This window comes from Lagopus leucura, unplaced genomic scaffold (assembly GCF_019238085.1).
Source record: "Lagopus leucura isolate 7727_CA_CO unplaced genomic scaffold, USGS_WTPT01 Super-Scaffold_100004, whole genome shotgun sequence".
Classification (NCBI taxonomy): Eukaryota; Metazoa; Chordata; class Aves; order Galliformes; family Phasianidae; genus Lagopus; species Lagopus leucura.
This window is the reverse complement of record NW_024962264.1, coordinates 14,497,576-14,518,928: the sequence shown is the minus strand read 5'-3', so window position 1 is coordinate 14,518,928 and position 21,353 is coordinate 14,497,576. Positions and strand designations below refer to the sequence as shown.

Here is a 21,353-nt window from a genome sequence, read left to right as displayed (position 1 = left end):
ATTGTGACGCAGTGTTGTGTTTTATCAGTGCCCACCCCCAGCAGAATTCTTTGCTTAAGAGGAGGCAGATTTCCACCTCCTGAACACGGCTCTGGACTCGTGCTGATGCTTCTCGGAGCTGTCTTGAGGGCTCCCCTGTGCTGGAGGGAATTCTATCCGAGGACTGCCTGTGTAAGTCGCCAGCACTTTTATACCCTCTGGAAGTTTGCATGTTCAGATGTGGCTGTGCTGAATGATAGGCTATCTATTTTAGACTTCAGCCTCTATTTACAATCAGAAAGGCATGTCGCTGGCAGAACTTAGCTCCTGTTTCTCTTGAAACAACTTTTAAGTACTGGGTGAGTTATAAAGGTTTCTGTGCATGGCTTTCTTTTATAAAATGTAGTTTAAATATCCACAAAGCACTTGTTTGTTTTCCCTGAACAGATCGTAGAAATCTCTTGCGCAGAATCATAAAAACTATTTGCATGTTAGAAAGACTTTGCTTGGGCACTGAAAGATAAAACTGTTCTTTAGTACATAAAAAGATCTTTATCAACAGGTGAATGAGGACTTGTTGATACCTTGCCTAGCTTACTTCGTTGGTTTGTAGAATTACTGCTTATGCATGACTGCTTTCTATCACTTGAGTTGAATGTTTTTGGCAGCATGATCTCACTCTGAATAATTTATCTGCATTTTTGGCCTTTCGGTAGTGGGAACAGAGGTTGTTAGGATCTAGGAAAACATAGCATCCTCTGCAGGTTTTGGGAACTGAAGGTGACAGTGTCTCTCTGCAGTGTTAAACTTGATAGGAGTCCCTGGAAAACTGTGAACTTCAGTGGCGTTTCCATATCGAGTAGTAGTGCCAAGTATGCACAAAAACATAGCGACTGCATTAAAATAGGAACTGATTGATACAAAATTGCTTCTGAGTATGTGGTAATTGATTTTTAGAAGTGCATTGGTGGGTTTTGTGTCCTGGAGCATTAAACTTGCATCACGCTTGGCCTTGTGACAAGTCCTGTGCATGTAATTTAGAGCCATATAGGGATGTTCTTAGTCTCGAACGACTTGAAATGTACCACCTTCCGTATCACAGATGTAATATTAGTAACTTAAAGCAGGTACTTTGTGAGTCTTATGGTCCGTGCAGGAACTAGGAAAGATAAGAACTATTTTTGTGAACTGTCAGGGGCTTTGCTTATAAATCAGGTCTGGTTTCTGTGCAGCACTGTATTTAGTACCAATAGGCTGTAATGCCTGAGCTACTGCGAATTTAGAAGATCCCTGCACTTATATACATAGGTGGCAAGCCTTACAAATGTGTCTTATGTAAAAAACGGCACACAGAAATTTGGGAGGGATGGAATAAACTCCTGAAAGCCCCAGTGTGGTAAACGTTTGAGACAGACTTTTCAGCCACCGGTAATGAGAAGTGAAGGTCCTGTCGGTGCAAATTAAACACAGCAGTCTAACAAAATATTTGCTTTTTTGAGCACTGCAGGGGAGAAGAAATTGTCCTCCCCTGTATCTCTTGTCATAATGCAAAGTGGAGTACTTGTAATAGTTGTCTTTAGAAGTGGTACATTAGCTGCTGTCTATTGATATTTGTTCATAAGTGATCAACAACAGAAAAAACAACAACAACAAAACAAGAGTTGAAAATGGAAACTCGCTGAATCCCCATCCTGCCTGTAGCAGGGTGAAGCTTTAAACTCCACGACGGGGCAGCTGCTGAGAGCAGGTGGTTTGCATGTACTGTGATTTATGTACATTTTAATGTTTCACGTGAATGCAGTGGATTCTCCCCTAATTTTCAGGAGAGAGAAGATGAAAGAGCATTTATCAGGTCTCTGTTTGTTCCTCTCTGTCACCCAGCTGGACTGCTGGTGGGTAATGCACTGGAATCACTTCCTCAGACTTTGAACCTAGTCCTTAGCATTTGTTTAACCATTTGTCCCTGTTGTTAGGTGGTTTTGCTTTCTCTCCACCAACAATCTGTTTGGCTAAAAAAATAAGAACTGACAACATCATCTATTCAATTTCCTGTTAATTTTTCACCAAAACACTTGTCTACGCTTAGAAATGTATTGTGAATAGTTTCCAGAATAGCTCTCTTAGTAAGTACCCACATATAAACATGTCCTGAAATGATCTCCTGCTTCTTGCTTCCTGGCTTTTCCTGCCCATCTGCTTGTCGCTCACAATGAGCTGCGGTGCCCCTCTCCTGGCTGTCCTTCTACTCCTTTCCTCCGGGGAGGAGACAGACAGCAAGAGGCAAACTGACATCACAGGGGCTGTCTGGGTCATCTGCCAGCGAGGATGTGCTTAGCATTTCCAACAATCAGGTTTTTCGCATTGAAGTGCAAGTTAATAAGTCCACTGAAAGAGCCCACTTCATGAGGCCCAAGAATGCCACACTAATTATTGATCAGAAGAAAGCCACGTTAGCTAAAAACTTTGCCTTTAATGCCAAATTAGCTTCCCGTGGCCGGAAGACTCGCCCCAGCATCGTTCCACATGCACGCATCACAGCATCCCACAGAGGTGTGCACTGTGGCCCTGCAGGCCCAGCCTGGCCACACACCGCAGGGCCCTGTGCTCTGACAGGGTAACCTCTCTGTCTGGTGCAGCCGGCTGGAGAGACAACGTCGGTCCCACAGGTGAGGCTGAGGATCTCCCAGTGCTGAGCAGATCAGGCTTAATTGCATTTGGCATCACGGAGGCGTATTAAGAAAATACAAAAGGGCAAAAAGGGTTGGAGGCTTCCAGATGTCATGCAAAGCCGACGGTCTGTCAGACTCTCCTGTGTGGTGTTTCTACCCATTTCTTTTTTGTCCCAGCAACAGCTCAAAATACCGCAGCTCATGGGCTAGATTAGGTGAGGAGGGGCATAGCTCAGCGTGCCCAAGCATGCCAGATGTATTTTGGGCTCCAGAAAGAAGCACGCTGCAAGATTTAGTCTGTATTTAGTCACTGGCCTACTTTGCAGGATATTTTGCATTTCTGAAAACTTTCACAGAGGAGCAGATAAGACCGTTTTTTTCTTCCTTCTTTCCATTTCTTTCTTTAAGCTTTTAATATCTCCTACTTACTTAAGGAGAAAGTAGTAACACTGCTCAAACACTGCCTGCGTGTTAGTTTCTATTCTTTTCTAAACATGCCCATCCCCTTTCCTCTTTTCACTTGGATTTTAGATGTGCTAAAGACAAGGTATAGCTATTGCTGCGTTCTGGCCCTGGTAAAATTGAGTCAAGACTTCGGAGGAGGACCTCTGTGTTGATCCTTGCAGTCGCACCTTGCTGCAGGCATCCCTTCCTCCCAGTATCACATTCCAGGGATGGCGGTCACGTAGCTGCCCCTCAGCCCTTTGCCAAGAGCCCCACCAGCACACTTTGAGACTCTGTGATCTTCACCAGGAGATTTCGGAGCTCTTTGCCTCAGCACACCTATTTTCAACCTTTGTTTCTCTGGGACCACCTGGAGCTCATTCCCCAGGGAAGCTGTAAGGGCAGCCTTGTGGCTTAGCAGTTTATTATGGAAGCTGGATGAACTGGTTGAATAAATGCTGTCCTATGAGCTCTGCTGTGGTGGGGAATGTCACAATACCCATGCTTTCCCTCATCCAAGAGATTGGGTCAGCACAGAAAGTTGTGAGGTTGGTTGGTAAGTAGGAGACAGACCTCTGCTGGAAATAAGGATTTGCTAGCATCTCATGGCTCTGAAGGAAACAGGACTCTCATAACCACTGTGTTTGTGGATGCACGTGCATTTCAGGCAAGTTTTCCCATTTTATGGAAAGGATGCTGAAGCACAGAGGCTAACTTGGCCAAGGTGCTGTACAAATGCATGCAGGGTAAGGAATTTAATCATGAATCTCCAGTATCAAGGTAGGAGCTTGGTCCAGCACTTCATTTCTCAGCGAAAATTCAACATACATAAGTAAAAATGAGTGAATCTAACAGAGTAAGGAGAAATGTTTCTCTGCCCCCCATGCCTGCACGCTTACGCTCTCTACACAGAATTTTGAAGCAACTGTTCTCAGCTCAGGCAACAGCGAGTCAGTTCTCAAAATGCCTTGCAGGCTGAACTGCTCAAACCACCACTTCGTTAACACTTTATCTTGAGTAATCGTGTTTTCTGTTGTGGTTCCATCTGAAATGAGGTATGTAATAAGTCTCTCAGTATGAGGATGACTTGGGAAAGGCTCCCGGGCTATGGAATAGGCATTGGCATGTCTCAGTGTCTCATGGTTGCACACCACAAGTTTTGTCCCCCCTCTCAGGCAGACAAGCTCTAACTGTAATCAATTCTTCTGAATATTGTTAGCCTTTCCCCCTCTTCAAGTCTTTTCCCACTCCAAGGGCTGAGTGTTCATGAATTATGGCCAACAAGTCTTCAAATATGAAAAATGCATTGGGGCTTCGTTTTCACATGTTATCTCATAGTATAAAAATCCTTATACAAATGTTTTCAGCAGTTAAGACCTTCCAAGATGTTATTTTGGAGTGCAAATCATTCAGGGGTTGATGTCTGCTCCATATCTGGAAAAGACCAGAGCAACAATCGCCCAGCCTCTGCGGAGTCTGGAAGAAAAAAGAGAAATCTTTTCTCCTTAATATGTATGTTTGGATAAAAAGATCAATCCTTGACATAAACTTTAGGGCTTTTCAGGGAACGATTACTTAATTATTGGTGTGATGTTTCCCTTGTGGTCGTTCTCAATGATCCAGCATCTCAGGAATATGCAAAATCTCATGATTTTCTAATTTCATCATGATCTCTGAGGTTTTGGATGTTCTCTGCAGAGACCCTCTTTCCCTCCTAATGCAGACCTTCAGTGTATTCAAAAGAACTTCAGCGTGGTTTTGAAACCATGTGTGTGGATTTGTCGAATGAGGCTGAAGAGGTAGAGCAGTAGTTGGGCTCGGTGTTTGCCATCTGATTTCCCCCAAGTCTCTGAAATGTTTTTTGCAAGGTGTGCAGTTGGCTGGCAGGTATTTCCTGTTGAATATGCCCGTGACTCCTCACCACCTTCAAAATGGCACCTCCCTGGAGCGTAGATAGGAAGATGTTACAAGATGGCTTCATAGATGCAGATGACTGCTACAAGAGAAGCAGCCAATGGAAGAGGCAGATGGATTTTGCCAGGCTGGTGCTTGTTTCCAGCCTTTAACCACCGTAGTCCTTACTGGTTATGGGACCCGTGAGTCCTTACAGGCTTGAATTCAGCAATGCTCTGCACCTGTGACATCTAATTTAAAGATGAAGAGCTTAGGGGGCAAGTGTATGAAGGATTCATACAGTCTGTCTGAGCCAAATCTGGAGAATAGTAATTTTCCCCTACATGCTCTCAAAAATACTTTGGTTTCAAACTGCCTCTGTTCCATAGCATTCAAAGGGAGCTAGGTGACTGCTGAATGTCGAAGTGTGGTTTTTAAGTTTGATTTATATAAATATACCTAGTGGCTTTCTTACTGACCTAGAGATCAAGATATACCCTTTTGGATGGTGAAGCTTTTATTTCTTAAAACTCTTTCCTGTCCGCATTTTTGGTTTAAAGATCTCACACATATTTCTGATTAAACTAAGTAAAGACTAAGACATAGATAAAAAAGGATTTTGTACAATCAAAGTCATCAAAAATATTCAAATGTAGGAATGGTTTGAGTATAATAAGTTTACTAGTAATTAGTAACTATCTACAGAAGAGAGGAGATAGCTTAAAACTTTTTAGTCAGACTTTTCCCTACACTTATATAGATCTATAGGAATACATGGAATATTGTGATCACCGTGCTGAGTAGCTGTAAGAAGATGATATCCTTTTACTGCCTGGGATGTGATAATAGCAATATATGAATATCAGTGCTCTTGAGAGTATTTTGGTGACGTTTCATAGACAAAATCATTTTCCAAAGCAGTGCATCCCATTTACAACTGGTAAAATGGGACAGCTTTGCAGAGGGGATGGAGCTGGGCAGTGCCCATCAGCTGGGAATCAGGCTGTGTGGTGTAGTCTGTATGTCCTACATGCTATATGCTGACTTGGTGCCAAGGGCCAAAATGAATCCTTCTAGAAAGAGCTGCTCGGTAAATGCGGCAGAAAACAGCAACCTCTTTGAGTCCTTTTAAAGCGATCAAAATGTTTTCTCAGTCAGTCGTACTTCCAGAAGCATGTTGCTTTGGAGGTGACCTAATTTTAACCTTTTTGAATTGCTTTATGATTTAGAACAGTCACATGCCAAGGCAGGGTCCCATTAGGGGATTCAAATCATCTGTTTACTACAGAAAACAAGCGCTGAGACAGGCTCCGCAGGCTCTTTTTTTTTAAATTTTCTTTTCTTTCTTTCTGCTGCAGGACAGGACACCACCGCTGTACCAGTTTGGGAGCAAAATATGGAATGTTCTTCACTGCTGACTGAGCGCAGGCAAATGAACAGTATTTATAGTAGTGTGAAAATCGGCAGTTAGCAGTTTGTTCACATTCTAACACTACCAGAGAGAACTCATTGTTTACAAGAAATCTGCTTTCCAAATCCGTTACGGTTCCCTCCAGCCTTGACTATTAACTATTTGCAAAGGGGAAACGGATCTACGCTTTGGGGAAAGATGGCAATGGAAGAGTACCTGTGGATGGTCGTTGTGGGTTTTATCATTGCTTTTATTTTAGCATTTTCAGTGGGTGCAAATGATGTTGCCAATTCTTTCGGAACTGCCGTGGGCTCTGGTGTAGTGACTTTGCGCCAGGCTTGCATTTTGGCTTCAGTTTTTGAAACTACTGGCTCGGTACTGCTGGGAGCAAAAGTAGGAGAGACGATTCGGAAAGGTATAATCGATGTTAACCTGTACAACGACACTGTGCCGCTGCTGATGGCAGGAGAAGTCAGCGCGATGGTTGGTGAGTAATGCTTTCCTGTTCCAAGTAACAGTCACTGCACGTTTGTCATCCTGCTCATTGTGAACGTTTTAATTAAATTTACATCTTCCCATCTTCTGGACTCACATCCGGCTTTGTACAAATAGAGGGGTTTGCATTCCCCTTTTAGGCTCCTGCTTTTTAAAAGCACTTCTAATCGTTTTCGTTTTCCAGCTATTCAGCCATTTAACTAATAGAGGAAAAAATGTTTAATGTAATGGATCGTATAGATGTATTCCTAGAGTACCCAAAAAAAAGATTTTGGAGATTTATATTGTGGTAAATGGAAAATATGTCAGCATACCATTTGTGACTGCAGAGAAAATCCTGCAGGAAGTTTACAATGAATTAAGTATTAAAGCAATTGCCTAAATAGTTTTTAAAAATTAAAGAAAATGAAGCATATTTGCTTAAACTGGTGGTTTTGCTGACTGATTGCAATTAATCATACGTTTAATCCTGTCCCATGACTTCAAAGAGCAATAAAGATAGATGGCCACGCATTAAAGGCACTTTTACTTTTTCTAACTCAAACCAGCAGCAGTTCTGCGTACCTCTGAGTCTACTCTGTACACTTTTGTTTGCAGTTAAATTAATCTCTGTTCAGAACAAGTGGCATATTCTGAGGTAAGTAACATTAAGCCCTGGTATTTCTCCTTTGTTTGTATGCAAGAGGCTTTGTGAGCTTTTGGAGAGCTCCCACAAGGATCAACAGCAAACCTGCTTTTAAAGGGCAGGATACAGCAAGCAGGAAGCACTCTCCCCAAAGTTTTCAAACAGAACCCGCACAAAAAATAGGTGATTCCAAACAGAGATCTACTACATGCATTTTTTCCCGTTTCTACACTTTTAAAAAATTGTAATGGATCAAGTTGGGCTTAGACTGCCACTTTCTGGGCTGGACTGAGGTAGTTTTGGTGAGTGAGAGGGGCAGTGCTCCTCTTCAACCTTCACCACACTTGAGCTTCCAGAGGGCTGGCTGCCTTCCCTGGTGAAGAGGAAGAAGAGCTGATTAGCTGCTGTCTCGTACAAGGCAACTGCAAGGAACATCTTCAGCACTCCTGAGCTCCAATTCTTTCTCTGTCTTGATGCCTTGCAAGGCCAGCTGCAGATTCCTGCTCTTGCCCTCAAGCTGTGGGATGACTAAGGAGTGTCACTCTGCTTGCAGTATTTACCCTTTTCTTCCTGAGATAGCTCCATCATTTCCGACTCGCACCTGAGAGCAGCTCACGCCGCATGAGACGTAAGTAGTGACTTACATCTCCTGACCACCACCTGCAGAGCAGGAGTCTTTTCCCCTTTCTGTATCTCTTCATGATGTTCTGATCCTGTCTGGGCAATGTTTTATGTCCCCTATACCCCCTGTGGAGGCAACTGGCCAGAAGCTCAAGGAAAACAACTTATTTGCATGTGTGTTTACGTAAGCCTGTGTGAACTCCATGACCGGTTGCATTCCCTTCCTTCAGTAAGGGCATTAAGAACAAATCCCACATTTTAAATCTCTGAATTAAGCACAAATTACCAACTGCAGGTTCCATTTTTTTTCCCCTCAAATTCACCTCCAGCTTTCCTCTGGATGTACAATATTTTCTCTGTGTTTTCTCTCCTGTATATTTACTTTTCCTCTTTTTCCTCTGCATATTTATCTTAGTTCTCATACGCATCATGGTCATGCTTCCATGAACAGAATTAGCTTCTGAATTTCATTGAGCCTTCCACGAGCCAGCTGTATAGAGGAGACCAACAGTCATGGTGTTCTCTTTTGAGTTGTTACTGAAAGATATCTTGATGCTTGCAGACAGCAGATGGGGATTCTCAGAGCAACCACTGGTCAGAAAGAAGGAAGCAAGGAACACTGGGATTGTCTGAGGATGACATAATTTGCATTTACATTCTGTAATGTAGCATTTTGTAATAATTTGTAACCTACTAAAATATTGATTTTTGGTGGTTTTAATATTTGGGACTCTCATTTTTGGGATGCTGTAGCATACTTCTATTCTGGAGCATTCATGCTGTGGGCCAGGAAAAGCTCTAATGAGCCTTCTGGCTTCTGGGCTGGTTTTGTCAAGGTTGGAAACATGCATTTTTCGTCGGAGAGGAGTTAAGGATTGATGTTGATATTTTAGGTGTCTGCCTTAAGGCATTGCAAGCCCCAGAGGGAAGTCCTGTTGTGGCTTATTTTGTATTTTCTTCTGTACTCTAACATGCTTGCTTCAACTTCTTTAGACTACAGATTGTCCTTTTTAGGCTATTTATCAGTCCTCCAATACTTTCCCTCCTGTTTGTTTTCTAGATCGATTAAATAAGAAATAGTGCCATATTCCCTGTTTCCCCATAAAAAACCCCAGCCATCTCTGCATATTTGTAGTGCAGCTGTGACTTGGAAGCATTTTCTCTGTTTTTTAGAATGACTTCTTTTTGGTGCAATTATGTGTCTCTGGCTAACTTATCTCTTATTCATTTGGCTCTTCAGAGATGTTACCATGTGTGTTCCCTTTCACCTCACTTCCACTTGCTGATCTCTTAAGTTCATGTCACAGGTTTCACAGTGTATTTATTATTGTTGTAGTGTGTGGGAAGAGAGGCCAAAAAATGAAAGGGCAGGTGTCCCTTGATTGATCTAGAATTTCCAGTAGGTATACCAGTTGTTTTGGGATAATGCCCCAGGAAAGATTAGTGTTACAGCCTGGTTGACTTCCACACTGCATATGATGCCAGCAGACTGGCAAGACTTGTATTTAGGATAGCATTTATAAGGCAGAAACTTGACTGTATAAAGGCTTGTTTGAAGTGACAAACCAGTCTCTGAGGCTTGTTTATCAGAGTACCTTTCATTCTTCTCTTCAGTTCTCTATGCTTTCCCACCTGTCCTCTCTCCCAGCCTCTGCTGTCAAGACTGTTCCTTCACCATGCCTCATCGTGAGCATCACCCCTATGTTCCTTGTACTGGAGCCCTTGTGCAACTTGAAAAGGCATCAGTAATTGCCTCCTTGCTCTCTCCCTTCTTGATGTGTATGTCATGGAGCTGTAACACAGCTCTTTTTCAATGCTTTTAAACCCTGTTTTGTAACCAGACTCCATTTCAAGATCTTCAAACCATCCTCCCCTGTTGGAATTGAGAATGGAGGCTGGCATTTGAGTGACAGTGTGTGTTCAGCAGCCTTGCTTTATCACCTGTGTCTGCTACAGACCTGTAAAGACTGATGGCATGAGCCAGAAAATATGGGATCTCTCATTGCAGTTTGATTGCTGTCACCTTGGAGCTTCGTAACATAGTAAGATTTTGTCTCAAGACCACAAAGCGTTAAGATGAAGAAGAGATACTACTGAGAGCTCTCTAATATTCGACAAGCAGAAAACTTGAATCATCGCCCAGATGATTTTGATGTCCCCACGCTAACCCATTGTAAGAGGAGCAGGGGACCTTTTGTGCTGCGGTATGAAAAGAAGAGCAATGGAGTTGTATGCTGGTGGGCTCGCTGTCCAGCTGTGGTCTAATCTAACCATCAAAATCTTGAATCAAAACTGAATACAAGGTCCTCTCTGTGGTGCTAGAAATCTTTTTTTCCACAACTTGAATTCTCCAGTGCTGCAGTGAGCTACAGATGAAGATAGCAAACATCTTCACTCCCTCCTCAGTCAATTTATCATGTAGAGTACTCTGGATAGTGGCTGCACATCACTGAGAAGAGGCATGAAAGCCCCTTGAGCCAGGATTTGAACCTTTCTCTGGTAGCATCTGAATTCAGCAGTTGAATATCTCACCAGTGAAGCCATGGTTGGCTCCTGACACTGGTCATTTGGAGGCTTCCAGGTTTGTTTCTAGAGAATGAGGTTTTCTAAGCTTGATGCATACCTGGAGCTATTTGTGTGTTCATGTGATTCAGTGAATGAACTGAATGGTGAAAAATAGTGAAAGCCTTCAAAAAAGAGCAGCCCTGTTGTGCAGCGTTAAGTGCTGTTAGTAACAAAAAATAATGAATAAGATGCAGCGTTCAGAGCAGCTATTAGACTGCTGTAGTACCTGCTTTTGCAGTCAGAAAAGGAACAAAGTTCTCTTTAGGAGATCTCTCTTGTGCATGTGGAGCGTAGTCTGTGTTCATAAAGGAACAAGGGTATATCAATGAGAATTTTCTGTGTGACTTTTACTATTGTTGTGTACAGTTTATGCTTTTTCTCCTTCCTCACTTTCCAGGTTCTGCTGTTTGGCAGCTGATTGCATCTTTCTTGAAACTCCCAATATCGGGGACCCATTGCATTGTAGGTGCTACTATTGGATTTTCACTCGTTGCAATTGGCACACAGGGAGTTCAGTGGATGCAGCTTGTCAAGATTGGTAATTGCCATTTCCTTTTATGTGGGAGGGTCTGGGAAAAATTGTGCCCTGACTGCAGAAGCTTTCACAGAAGCATGTTTTTTACTGGCAGCGTTCCCTCTTTAAATTATTTTCTACCTGAGGGCTGCAGTGCATCTGCAGGCCAGCCCTGGAGAAAGGTAAAATGCAAGTTGTGCTTTTCCAGCAGTAAGCTGAGGAAACATTTTGCCTCCCAGACGTACTTCAAGGTGACACTCCTCCTCTTCTAATGCCACAAAAAGTGACAGCTCATACCACCTCGTTCTTATTCTGAGCAATATGAATGCCCATAGTCATGTGTCTCCACCCACCAGATCCAGGAAGGTGGAAGCTGAGTGCACAGCACATGTTTACATCACAGTCTCTCACTGCCACCATCAGCACCGCCAAGCAGGGATGTCAGGAAGGGTTCTGTGTTGTTTTGGAAGCCTTGTAACCCAAGTCACATCCTGAATCCTGCATTAAAAAGACTCAAGGTTGAAGGCACAGGAATACAGTTGAGCTTTAAAGAAGTTTTAGCAATGTGTATTTTTTTGTAATTCTGTCAAAAGTAAAATGAAGTTTTTAGTGAGCTTGGAATAACAGCAGAATCAACCTGTTAGCTGTGTCACAAACAATAAGTGAATCTGGATGAGATTTCCAGAGCTTTGCCCTAATCCTGTTTTATTGAAATCAGTGGGAGTTTTGCCACCCACTTCTGTTAAATTAGTACTGAACATTTGCAAATCTTGCCCGCAAAAAAATTTCTGTGTATTGTTCTGTGCAACTGATGCTTCTGTGGCATTTCGGAAATTGAGACTCTTACCCTGTGAGCCGTATGACATCCTGATAGATGCAGTTGCTTGCCACTTGCTTGCACCCTTCGCAGTTATGGTGATCAGGAATTTTTAGTAATTCTCTTAGTCAACTCTGCATCAGCTCAGATAATTTTTTCCTGATTAATTTGATCATTAAACTTGCAAAGTTATTTGGAAATGTTTTGGCTGATGTTCCTAATAGTGCCTACCAGTAGTTTGACTTTCATGAGTGTCAGTGGAAATTGAGCTGCTCCAGTTGTAAGTAAATATCTGAAACATTCCAGTTGTACAAGAACAGTTTTGAATGCATTGCTCATTGATTACTAGCTTCTTGACTATTATACGAGTTAATTATACTATATATTTCATGTTCTTTTCTGTCTTTTTTTTTTTTTTTTTTTTTTTTTCAACACAGTTGCCTCTTGGTTTATTTCCCCACTGTTGTCTGGCTTGATGTCTGGAGTACTTTTTGTGTTGATTAGATTCTTCATTCTAAAGAAGGTAAACAAATTCCATCATTATAATGAGTGCCTGCTACAAAGGCTATGTTCTGGCCCATCATTTGAATGTGGATATTTCCACAGAGTTGAAAGTTTGTGGCTTGCTTTTTGGATAGGAGACCAGTCATTCTTTACCTAGCCATTGGAACTCTGTTTGCTCTTAGCAATTTTGAAAGCTCAGATTTTGTAACAAAACGCATATTTGAAGCTTAGAAAGCGCTATGCAAGTGCATCATAAGCTAATTCATGTAGTATGTTCTGTTTCATTGAAAGATTATACTTCGCTGCTTTATTAGTACAAATATTTCAGTGTTGATTTAGGTTCATGGTAGCAATTCAAACTGTTATTTATAAAGAATAGTTCTCACTGGGAGATACTCTCATTAATATTTCAGAGAAATTTTAAGCTTTGGTTTTCTTGTGTATCAGATATTAGAAGATGGGCATCTGTTTATTTGGTAGATTCTCATGAAACCTGAATCAATGGGTTTTAGTGACCTCAGTCAGCTTTGAGGTAGTATTAGTTCATATATCTCTGGTGTGGAAGATGACTTTCTTCCCACCAGCAGAGACTGGAAACCAGAACTCTTTTGTCTGTTCTTTTCATTTCTCTCACACTACTCAATTTGCTAAAATAGGTGGTACAGCACATGACAAGGACCTAAAATAAGGGATACCATGTTAGTGGTTATGCAGGGAACTTAAATAGACGAGGAACTAATTCTTTTGCTATAAATAGCACCACCTGTAACCTCAGCTTCATCATTCTTTAGTTCTGATGTAAATAAACATCAGTGATAAAAGAAGGTGGCAAATTTGAACGGACACAGCTTTGAATTTAAATTGACTTGATCTGCATAAAGGCTGAGATACTGTAGGGAAAAAGTTCCCATTCAAAAACTTCACAACTCAGTAAATTAATCATCAAAATCACATGAACATGCCCTTGTGCATGTACTCCTGGTGTCTCTGCATGACTTTAGGAAACAAAATCTGGCCAGCCACGCCTTGGCTTCATCAGGTTCTTCCCAGCTATGGAGAGCCCATCAAAAGGCCAAGGCTCTCTTTTCACAAAGGCTTTTTCCATGCATTGCATTGTGCATTTCCTCAGCACTGTCAGCTGAGCCTCTGCTTGTGAGCACCAGGGACACAAGGCTGCACAGCTGCTTACCTTCTGTGCCCATTGCTGAGCTCTGTGCTGGGCAGTGAAGCACGGTGACATGCCTGCTTCAGTTAAAGTGCTTAGTCTGGCAGCCAGGATAGCCCCCTGCAAAGTAAAATGCTCTCAGAAAGAAGTTTGCCTCCAGGTCAACCAACAGGTCTGCAGCAGACCTGAAGCTACAAGAACAGTGTCAGGCTTCCCCAAAATACTGGTGCTTGCCAAGACCATCTCTGGAGGTTTGACTGTAACCACCCAGGTCAACATCCTTTCCTCACCATCCACATGAAGGCTACACCTGCTTGGCACTGGCTTGGGAGGATGTATTTTCCTTATGTTGGTTCATGTTTATATTAATCTGTTGGAAAACCTAGCTAATGCTTCCTTTTTTTCCTGATTTTTCTGCAGGAAGACCCTGTGCCCAATGGTCTTCGTGCACTTCCAGTTTTCTATGCTGCTACCATTGCTATTAATGTGTTCTCCATCATGTACACGGGGGCACCAGGTGAGCAAGCAGTCTGCAGCCAGAGGCACGGCTGGGAGGTTTCCTGCAGTTGTGTTGTTCCATTCATTGTGGATAACAGTGTTCCACCAGTGTGCTTTTAGGTAGCTGTAAACGCTACATTGCTACTTCTTTTATTAGGAGTTCACAAGGGCAAGAGTAAAATGTACTTGCATGCATTCTTCTATGTGTACTTGTGTTATTGTGATTCCTCCCTGAACACTGTTTAGTGCAGATGGGCACAGCTATAACAAATTCCCTTTTTAGAGGAAAGGGAAATATCAACCTGCCAGCTTTGGCTTTATAAATCTGATGTGCAAATATGTAGAGCAAGGAGGGAAGATCCAGAGCAGTCTGGTAGGCTGTGTGTGCTCCTAATGCTATAGCTCCACTGAAACCAGCAGAGTCATGGTTCTGACGAATCTGGCGCAGAGCCTATTAATTAAATATACTTCTTTATTTCCCTTCAGTGATAAGGAGCCCACAGTCTTTTCTGCATTTAATACATCTTCTCTCTTGGGTGCTTTTCATTGCAACTCAGTAGAAGGAAATGATACCTCATTTTCCTGACTTTAACTACATTTGTATTTTTGTTTTTGTCTATTTATGTATTTTAACATGTTTCTATACTTATATGCTTTTATTTGCATGTATATGTTTATATGCTTGCACTTATGTGTTCACGTTTAAATTTGCTTAAGCAATGAGTATTTAGACATAACCTTGCAGTAAGATAGTTCAGAAAGAAGTGTTCAATTCTCTCAACTACATTCCTGAAGAGTCTGGTCACTGAACATTATCTTTAGATTAGATCATTGCCCTGGAGCAGTGAATGATCACACAATTGGAAAGAGACTCCAATCTTTAATATGCCCCCTGAATTAAGAAAACGGGTTTAGAAAGTAACCTTTTGTGAATGGAAATCTGTTTTCTCTAAAATGTGCTGTACTAAATGTACTAGACAAATGCATTTGTTAAGCTGTGGTTGATAGTGTAGCATTAGTGAAATTAACAAAAAGCTTGCAAAGTTCCCACTTTGAGGGAAGCATAATTCAACTTTTCTTTTTTCTTGAGTCAAAATCCTCACTGGATGGATATCCAAGATGTTTCACAGTAAATCAGCTGTATAACCAACATTTCCTGACTAATTGTTTTGCAGAAGTAGGTCAGGCAGTCTGCAGTGACTCATTAAGCAAAATAAATGAAATAAGAATCTTAATGTCCCTTCTGTTTCAGCTAAGCAGTCTCTAAAGTGTGTGAGTGAAAAGGTGGGATTCCATTTTTGATATGCAGAGAATACGCGTTTAAAACATATTTCTATTCTCTATCGCCTCTACTCTGTCAGCGTTTATGAAGAAGTATGAATCAACAGCATAAGTTGCAAGATAAGCATGCAATGATGGAACAGAAGGGTCAGAGTCCAGGCTCTTTCTTCATCAAGGGCCTGATCACACTGGTTAATTGAACAAGAGCAAGGAGATCTCTTGGGAGAATGGAAGCCAGGTGGTTTTAAAGGATTACAAGTTGTTTGCAGTTTCACATAGCAGGACTGGAGCCTCGGTTCAGAAGTGACACAAAAAGCTATTATTATAAGCAGATAATGGCTTAGATTAAGCTAAGCAGCAGGTTATATTGACCAGAGCAGAGGTCAGGTAAATACTTAACCTAATGGGCAACAGAGTTTAACATGCATTAGTATATACAGTAGTGACAAACTAGTTTTGTAGCCCTGATATGGATGTTTTGCCACTGACTTCTTTGGAAATGAGGTCATTGGGGGGTGACAAATTGCTTGTAGGATCGGTCCCATAAATGTTAGCAGGTCAGCTAGACCTTTGAATATTGCACTTATATGACATATTCGTGTTAAAAATGAGCAACTCATTCATGCTGGGTTTGAATACATGGCAAACACGGGCTTTTGCAAGTCTGATGCTCCACTGCTTGAGATAAATAAGTCAAGTTAATTTACAGTTTGCTTGGGTTTTACTTTTGTCTTCACAGTACTTGGACTGGTACTGCCAATGTGGGCTATTGCTCTGATATCACTCGGCGTGTCCTTAGTATTTGCTGTCTTAGTTTGGATTTTTGTATGCCCCTGGATGAAAAGAAAAATAGAAAGTAAGTACTTGATTGATGAAATGTGAATGATTTCAAATTGTGGAGAGTTTCAATTCAGTACTGAAGTGCCCTTGAAATGTCATCTAGTCTTGTCCTCAGGCAGGGCGTGCTGAAGCTGTTCCTCATGTATTTATGTAACCTGCTCCTAAAAACCTGCAGTGGAAGAAATTCAAAACCTCTTTAGGCAATCCACTGCAGTGCTTATGCCTTCCAGAGTCTAGCAGAAACAGGAAAATAAATCCTGGAATATAATCCATTTTATGTTTTGGTAAGGAAATATTTAAGAGAAAAATCTGGCAGAATGATTATCTTCAAGTGACTAACTTCACAGTGAGCTGAACTGATCGCAGCTTTTACTTTTACAGTCTTTTACTTGTTTGCTTTGCTACTTTCAGCAAATAGAGCATTGCAAAATCAGAGAAAAGTTTCGGTTTTCATTAATTAATGAGCAGCTTGGTGCTTCACGTCAGGTACCTGTGCTGGTGAAGTTATAGAATGCTTCAGCATTTTCATAGTTGAATTTAACGAAGCTAAGTGTTAGAAATAATTAATGCGTAATAAACAGAGCCAAGCTACTGTATCCACGTGGATCTGTTCCATTGAGGCAAACAGTGGAAACATAAGCAGTGTGACAGAGAGGCTGAGTTTAGAATTACAGTTCTGTTATTTCATTAGGTCGGTTAAAGAAAGATGCTGCACTGTCAAGGATATCAGATGAAAGTCTTGATAAAATTCAAGATGAAGAAACACCAGTCTTTAAAGAGCTTCCCGGTGCCAAAGCGTCTGATGAGAGCTCAGTTCCCCTCACTGGCTCAGTAACAGAAGCTGCTGGGGCATCAGATACTATTGCAAATGGAAACCATCCACGTGTACCTTATGGTAAGAAACTAAGACAGACAACATCTTCTTGTTTTGATAGCAAGTTTTGCTGCATGTAAGTCTGTATCATAAATGGTAAGTTAGTGTTTGGGATGTTCGGCCCTAATCCCTCTTCACCACCTGTGGAGAAAAATTCTCATTTATAAATGACATTTTCTATAGAGAGCCTGAAAACAGTTTGGTTTGGTTGCCAGTGCATTTTATGAAAGCAGTACTTACTTTCCTTCCCGCTTTACTTGCTGTTCTTAATGATATTTCTATCCTTTTAAGCAGTGGAAAAATACAGAGAACATAAACAAGCTGATGTTTGAAGGTTAAGTGCAGTATAAAGATTACTAGCAGGAGATGAAAAGATTTGGGTTTTAGTTGACGAATGTATGACCATTTGGAGCATGTCCGTTAGAAAAATCTCATTGTTTTCTGAACGTATATTCATCAGAGGTATGTTTGTGTGCATAAAGCCCTTTTTGTTCCATGTGGTGGCATCACCCCTCTCCCACCAATTTGGAGTCAGCTGACTCTCATATCATTTTACTAATGTCTATGCAACCCCATCATTTGGTAAGTAAACGCCTGAGGTATTCAGCTGACTCTCACAAAATCAAAGAAGTCACGGTGGGAAGCTCTTTGAGCATGAGCTTCCACTTCAAAACCAGATAAAACATTTCTGAATGTTGCACAGCGGTAATTTGAGTTTCTTCAGAAATATTGGCTTAGCTGTGATAGGTCTTCTACAGCAGACATTGATGTTAAATGCGTATGGTAGGAATAACTACGTTGATAGAAATAAAATAAACAAAATATTTGAATAGCTGAAGAAATATTTTTTGCAGAAAGTGAGCTTTTTGTTTTCTGTTCTGTTAAATTATTTTTGAGTCGTGTAAATGTTTTTTAAATATAGGGGTTTTTGAAATGTGACCTCATATTCAGTATCAAATTGCAGAAAGACCAACTTTCCTGACATACTTACACATATTCAAAGTAAAGAAAACCTCAGAAAAGATCTTACTTTACAGATAAGGAATTTTTACATCACTGAGTTTTCAAAAAAATAGAGGTCTTGGGCTTCAAATATCACCTTTGAGTGGCGGGTCCAAAATGACTTACTGCAGGTCCTCCCAAATGTTTGTGGAAGATCCAGTGCTGGAACAAAGGTGTTTGTTTTAATATACTTTCTATGCAATCCCAACTTTTGATGGGAGAATTTATTTTGCAGTGGATTAACTCTTTGCTTGTTCAAAGCATGTATTGCGAATTAGCCTTCTTTGTCCCATATCCTGTGAAGGCTTTTCTTTTTTAGCCATTTCCTCTTGTTTTTTCATGTTGTGAAGTGGGAGGGGGTTTCAAAATTGCATTTCATAGAAATAACATCTCCAAATCTCTGCTTTTTTAGGAAGGGCCTTTTCTATGACGCACACCTCTGTGAAATCCCCTGTCTCTAATGGCACTTTCAGCTTTGATGGCCAGGTGAGGAGTGATGGCCATGTCTATCACACTGTGCACAAAGACTCAGGTTTATACAAAGACTTGCTACACAAAATGCACCTGGACAGGTCCACTGATGAGAAGCCTGCTCAAGAAAACAACTACAAACTGTTACGACGCAACAATAGCTATACCTGCTATACAGCTGCTATCTGTGGCATGCCTGTGCATTCCTCATTTAAGGCAGCAGATACATCGACTCCCGAGGACAGTGAGAAGTTAGTAGGAGACACGGTGTCCTACTCTAAGAAACGAGTTCGCTATGACAGCTACTCCAGCTATTGCAACGCAGTGGCTGAGGCAGAAATTGAGGCGGAGGAGGGTGGAGTGGAAATGAAGTTGGCCTCTGAACTCGCAGATTCTAACAGGCCCCCAGAAGATCCTGTGGAAGAGGACAAGGAAGAGAAGGACACGTCTCAGGTCCATCTGCTCTTCCACTTCCTCCAGATCTTAACAGCCTGTTTCGGATCCTTTGCCCATGGAGGGAATGATGTCAGGTAAGAGTGTGAGATTGCACAAACCAGCAATTTTATAATCTAAGTGCTTGGAGCAAGGTTTGATAGCTGGTCAGAAAACTTATTTCCGCAGGCAGATGGTAATCGGCATCGGTATTTTCAAAGATTGTTATGCTGATGTCCACAGTGCTTTTTACAAGTTTGGCTGCTAGGTCTATAGCTTCTTTTCTTCTCAATGGCAACATCTTTTCTCAGCTAAGAAACTGTGTAGTAGCTAGGTTAATTCAGGCTTAAGCATTGAGAGTCCCCCAGAAGATAGATGCCCTGGCATACTGACCACTCTAAAAACAAACAAAGCAGTCGCTGTCCTGCAAAGTTCACAGCCTATTTTAACTACAACAGTGGTGACCAACAGCAAGTGACAGGTTTAGGCTATTTTTGTAATTAGATGAATTTGTTCTCTCATCGTATCACATGACAAAAAGAGATACATGAAGAATGTCTTTCTTTGGATTGCTGCAGCCTTTATAAAGTTCCTTTTGCTTTGGGTATTCCAGGCACAAAGAGGGTCAAGGACTACGTGAGGTGGTATACCACTGAATAGCCCAGAAACTCTAACAAGCCTTGATGTTATTTTAAAGTTTATAAACGCAACACTTCTCCACCTGGCATAACTCTCTTACCAAACTAAATGTTGTTGCTAACCCTGAGGATCCCTGGCCATGTTTCTGTGCCTTGTGCAGGGAGAGGACATGAACTGGGACAAATTTCCTCGTTGCTCAGTTAGAAGATTCTCCTGACGCAGTTCTGATACGCAGGAGTTTTATCTGGAACTGCTATCACTGCTGAATTGCTCCTTTTTCTGACAGAAGAAGCAAATCAGTTCGTCTCTCAGTCATTTGGCTTAAGAATATCTGTCTTCAAACGCTGTGGCATTAACACCATTTTCAAGTAATAAAGAAAAAGGGTCATCCTCTGGGAGTCTTACCTCCTGTTTGTATTGACTCAGCCGACAAAATCTTGGAATTGGCCTTAGAAATAGTTTATCTGCATCTTTTTGCCATCCACTGCCTGATCATATCCTGTCAGAAAAACACCCTTACAGAGAGACAGTGTCTCTTTACTCTTTTGCCCATCTCTTTCCTTGCTTTTCTTTTTTACTCCATGACATACAAGACTTTTGACCAAAGGACTCAGGAAGTAGGCTCAGGGTGGAGCATTTTATGCCTTCCTCAATTGCTCATCTGCTTACCAAATAGCTTTATCTGCACAGACGTGCTGCGCCCTACCCTCTCAGTGGGTGAAGGGTGGTTTGCATGCTTTTCCTATGGGAAAATTTTTTCCTTTAGGATTGGGCTGAACTGCCTATTCCCCATGTGTGCACTGATCCACATGATATTGCTCCTGCAGAGATTTCCTGTGACAGCCTGCTCAGAGGGACTGACTGTAGAAGCAGCAGTCTGTTGGGTTAAGCTTGGGCCATCCTGAGTCCCCTTCTTGCTGAACCCTCACAGTTTATATGTGAGTTACTGGTGTCAGTTTCAACATTTGCAACGGGGCTTTACAGCAATCATAGCTTTCATAGCCCTCCTTAGGCATCTGTGCAAATACTGTCCCACACAGCAAGGAGAACAGTTATCGCTCCTAGCTGTTGTCAGCTGCCCAATTTAACTCACAGCTCATCTCAAAAACACTTAAAAAAAAAGGTCTCTGCTCTCCTCATCCATCCAGCGTCCTGGGAATTCAGAATAATGCTTTTTGAAGAGCCTTCTTGTCCCCACTTTTGCTACTGCTCTCTTCATTACAGGGATCTGGCTCTGAGAACGATGCCTTCTGTCTGTGGTGATGATGTCTTCCCTCTGGATCAGAGGGCAGCATTGTGACTTTCTTTTCACTTGCATGTTTCCCACTGATCAGGACTTGTGCTCAAGCACTCTGAGCAGGAGCAAAGGCCCATGGAGGAGTGTACCAAAGTTCTGGCAGAGGCCAACGGCAGGTGCAAACAGGAAGATCATAGAGGAAGAGCAAATAGTACTAATATTACTTCTCACGTATTCCTTCTCCCAGCATCTGTAGCTGAGAGGCTGCTTGCCTCAGAGCTTTTTGTCTGCAGCTCTCCTTTGATGGCTTTCTATTCTAGGGATTTGTCCCATTACTTTCTGAGCCCTTTTTGTTTCTTTGCTGATGCTGAAAATTT

At 41.8% G+C, this 21,353-nt stretch overlaps 1 protein-coding gene across 4 annotated transcripts in view; it reads left to right on the top strand.

Moving 5' to 3' along the window:
• LOC122179785 (sodium-dependent phosphate transporter 2) overlaps positions 1 to 21,353 on the top strand; it is a 123,705-nt gene that overhangs the window by 20,019 nt on the left and 82,333 nt on the right. For 2 of the 4 annotated variants that reach the window (XM_042870884.1, XM_042870889.1), the window contains exons 2-9: positions 29 to 171; positions 6,344 to 6,883; positions 11,100 to 11,240; positions 12,471 to 12,556; positions 14,123 to 14,219; positions 16,221 to 16,337; positions 17,013 to 17,216; positions 18,610 to 19,198. In XM_042870884.1, coding sequence (XP_042726818.1) covers positions 6,595 to 6,883; positions 11,100 to 11,240; positions 12,471 to 12,556; positions 14,123 to 14,219; positions 16,221 to 16,337; positions 17,013 to 17,216; positions 18,610 to 19,198 — 1,523 coding nt within the window. In that variant the 5' untranslated portion in view covers positions 29 to 171; positions 6,344 to 6,594. Of the gene's footprint in view, positions 1 to 28; positions 172 to 245; positions 339 to 6,343; positions 6,884 to 11,099; positions 11,241 to 12,470; positions 12,557 to 14,122; positions 14,220 to 16,220; positions 16,338 to 17,012; positions 17,217 to 18,609; positions 19,199 to 21,353 lie in introns of those variants that run through there. The other 2 variants (XM_042870885.1, XM_042870887.1) reach the window with 2 other exon arrangements.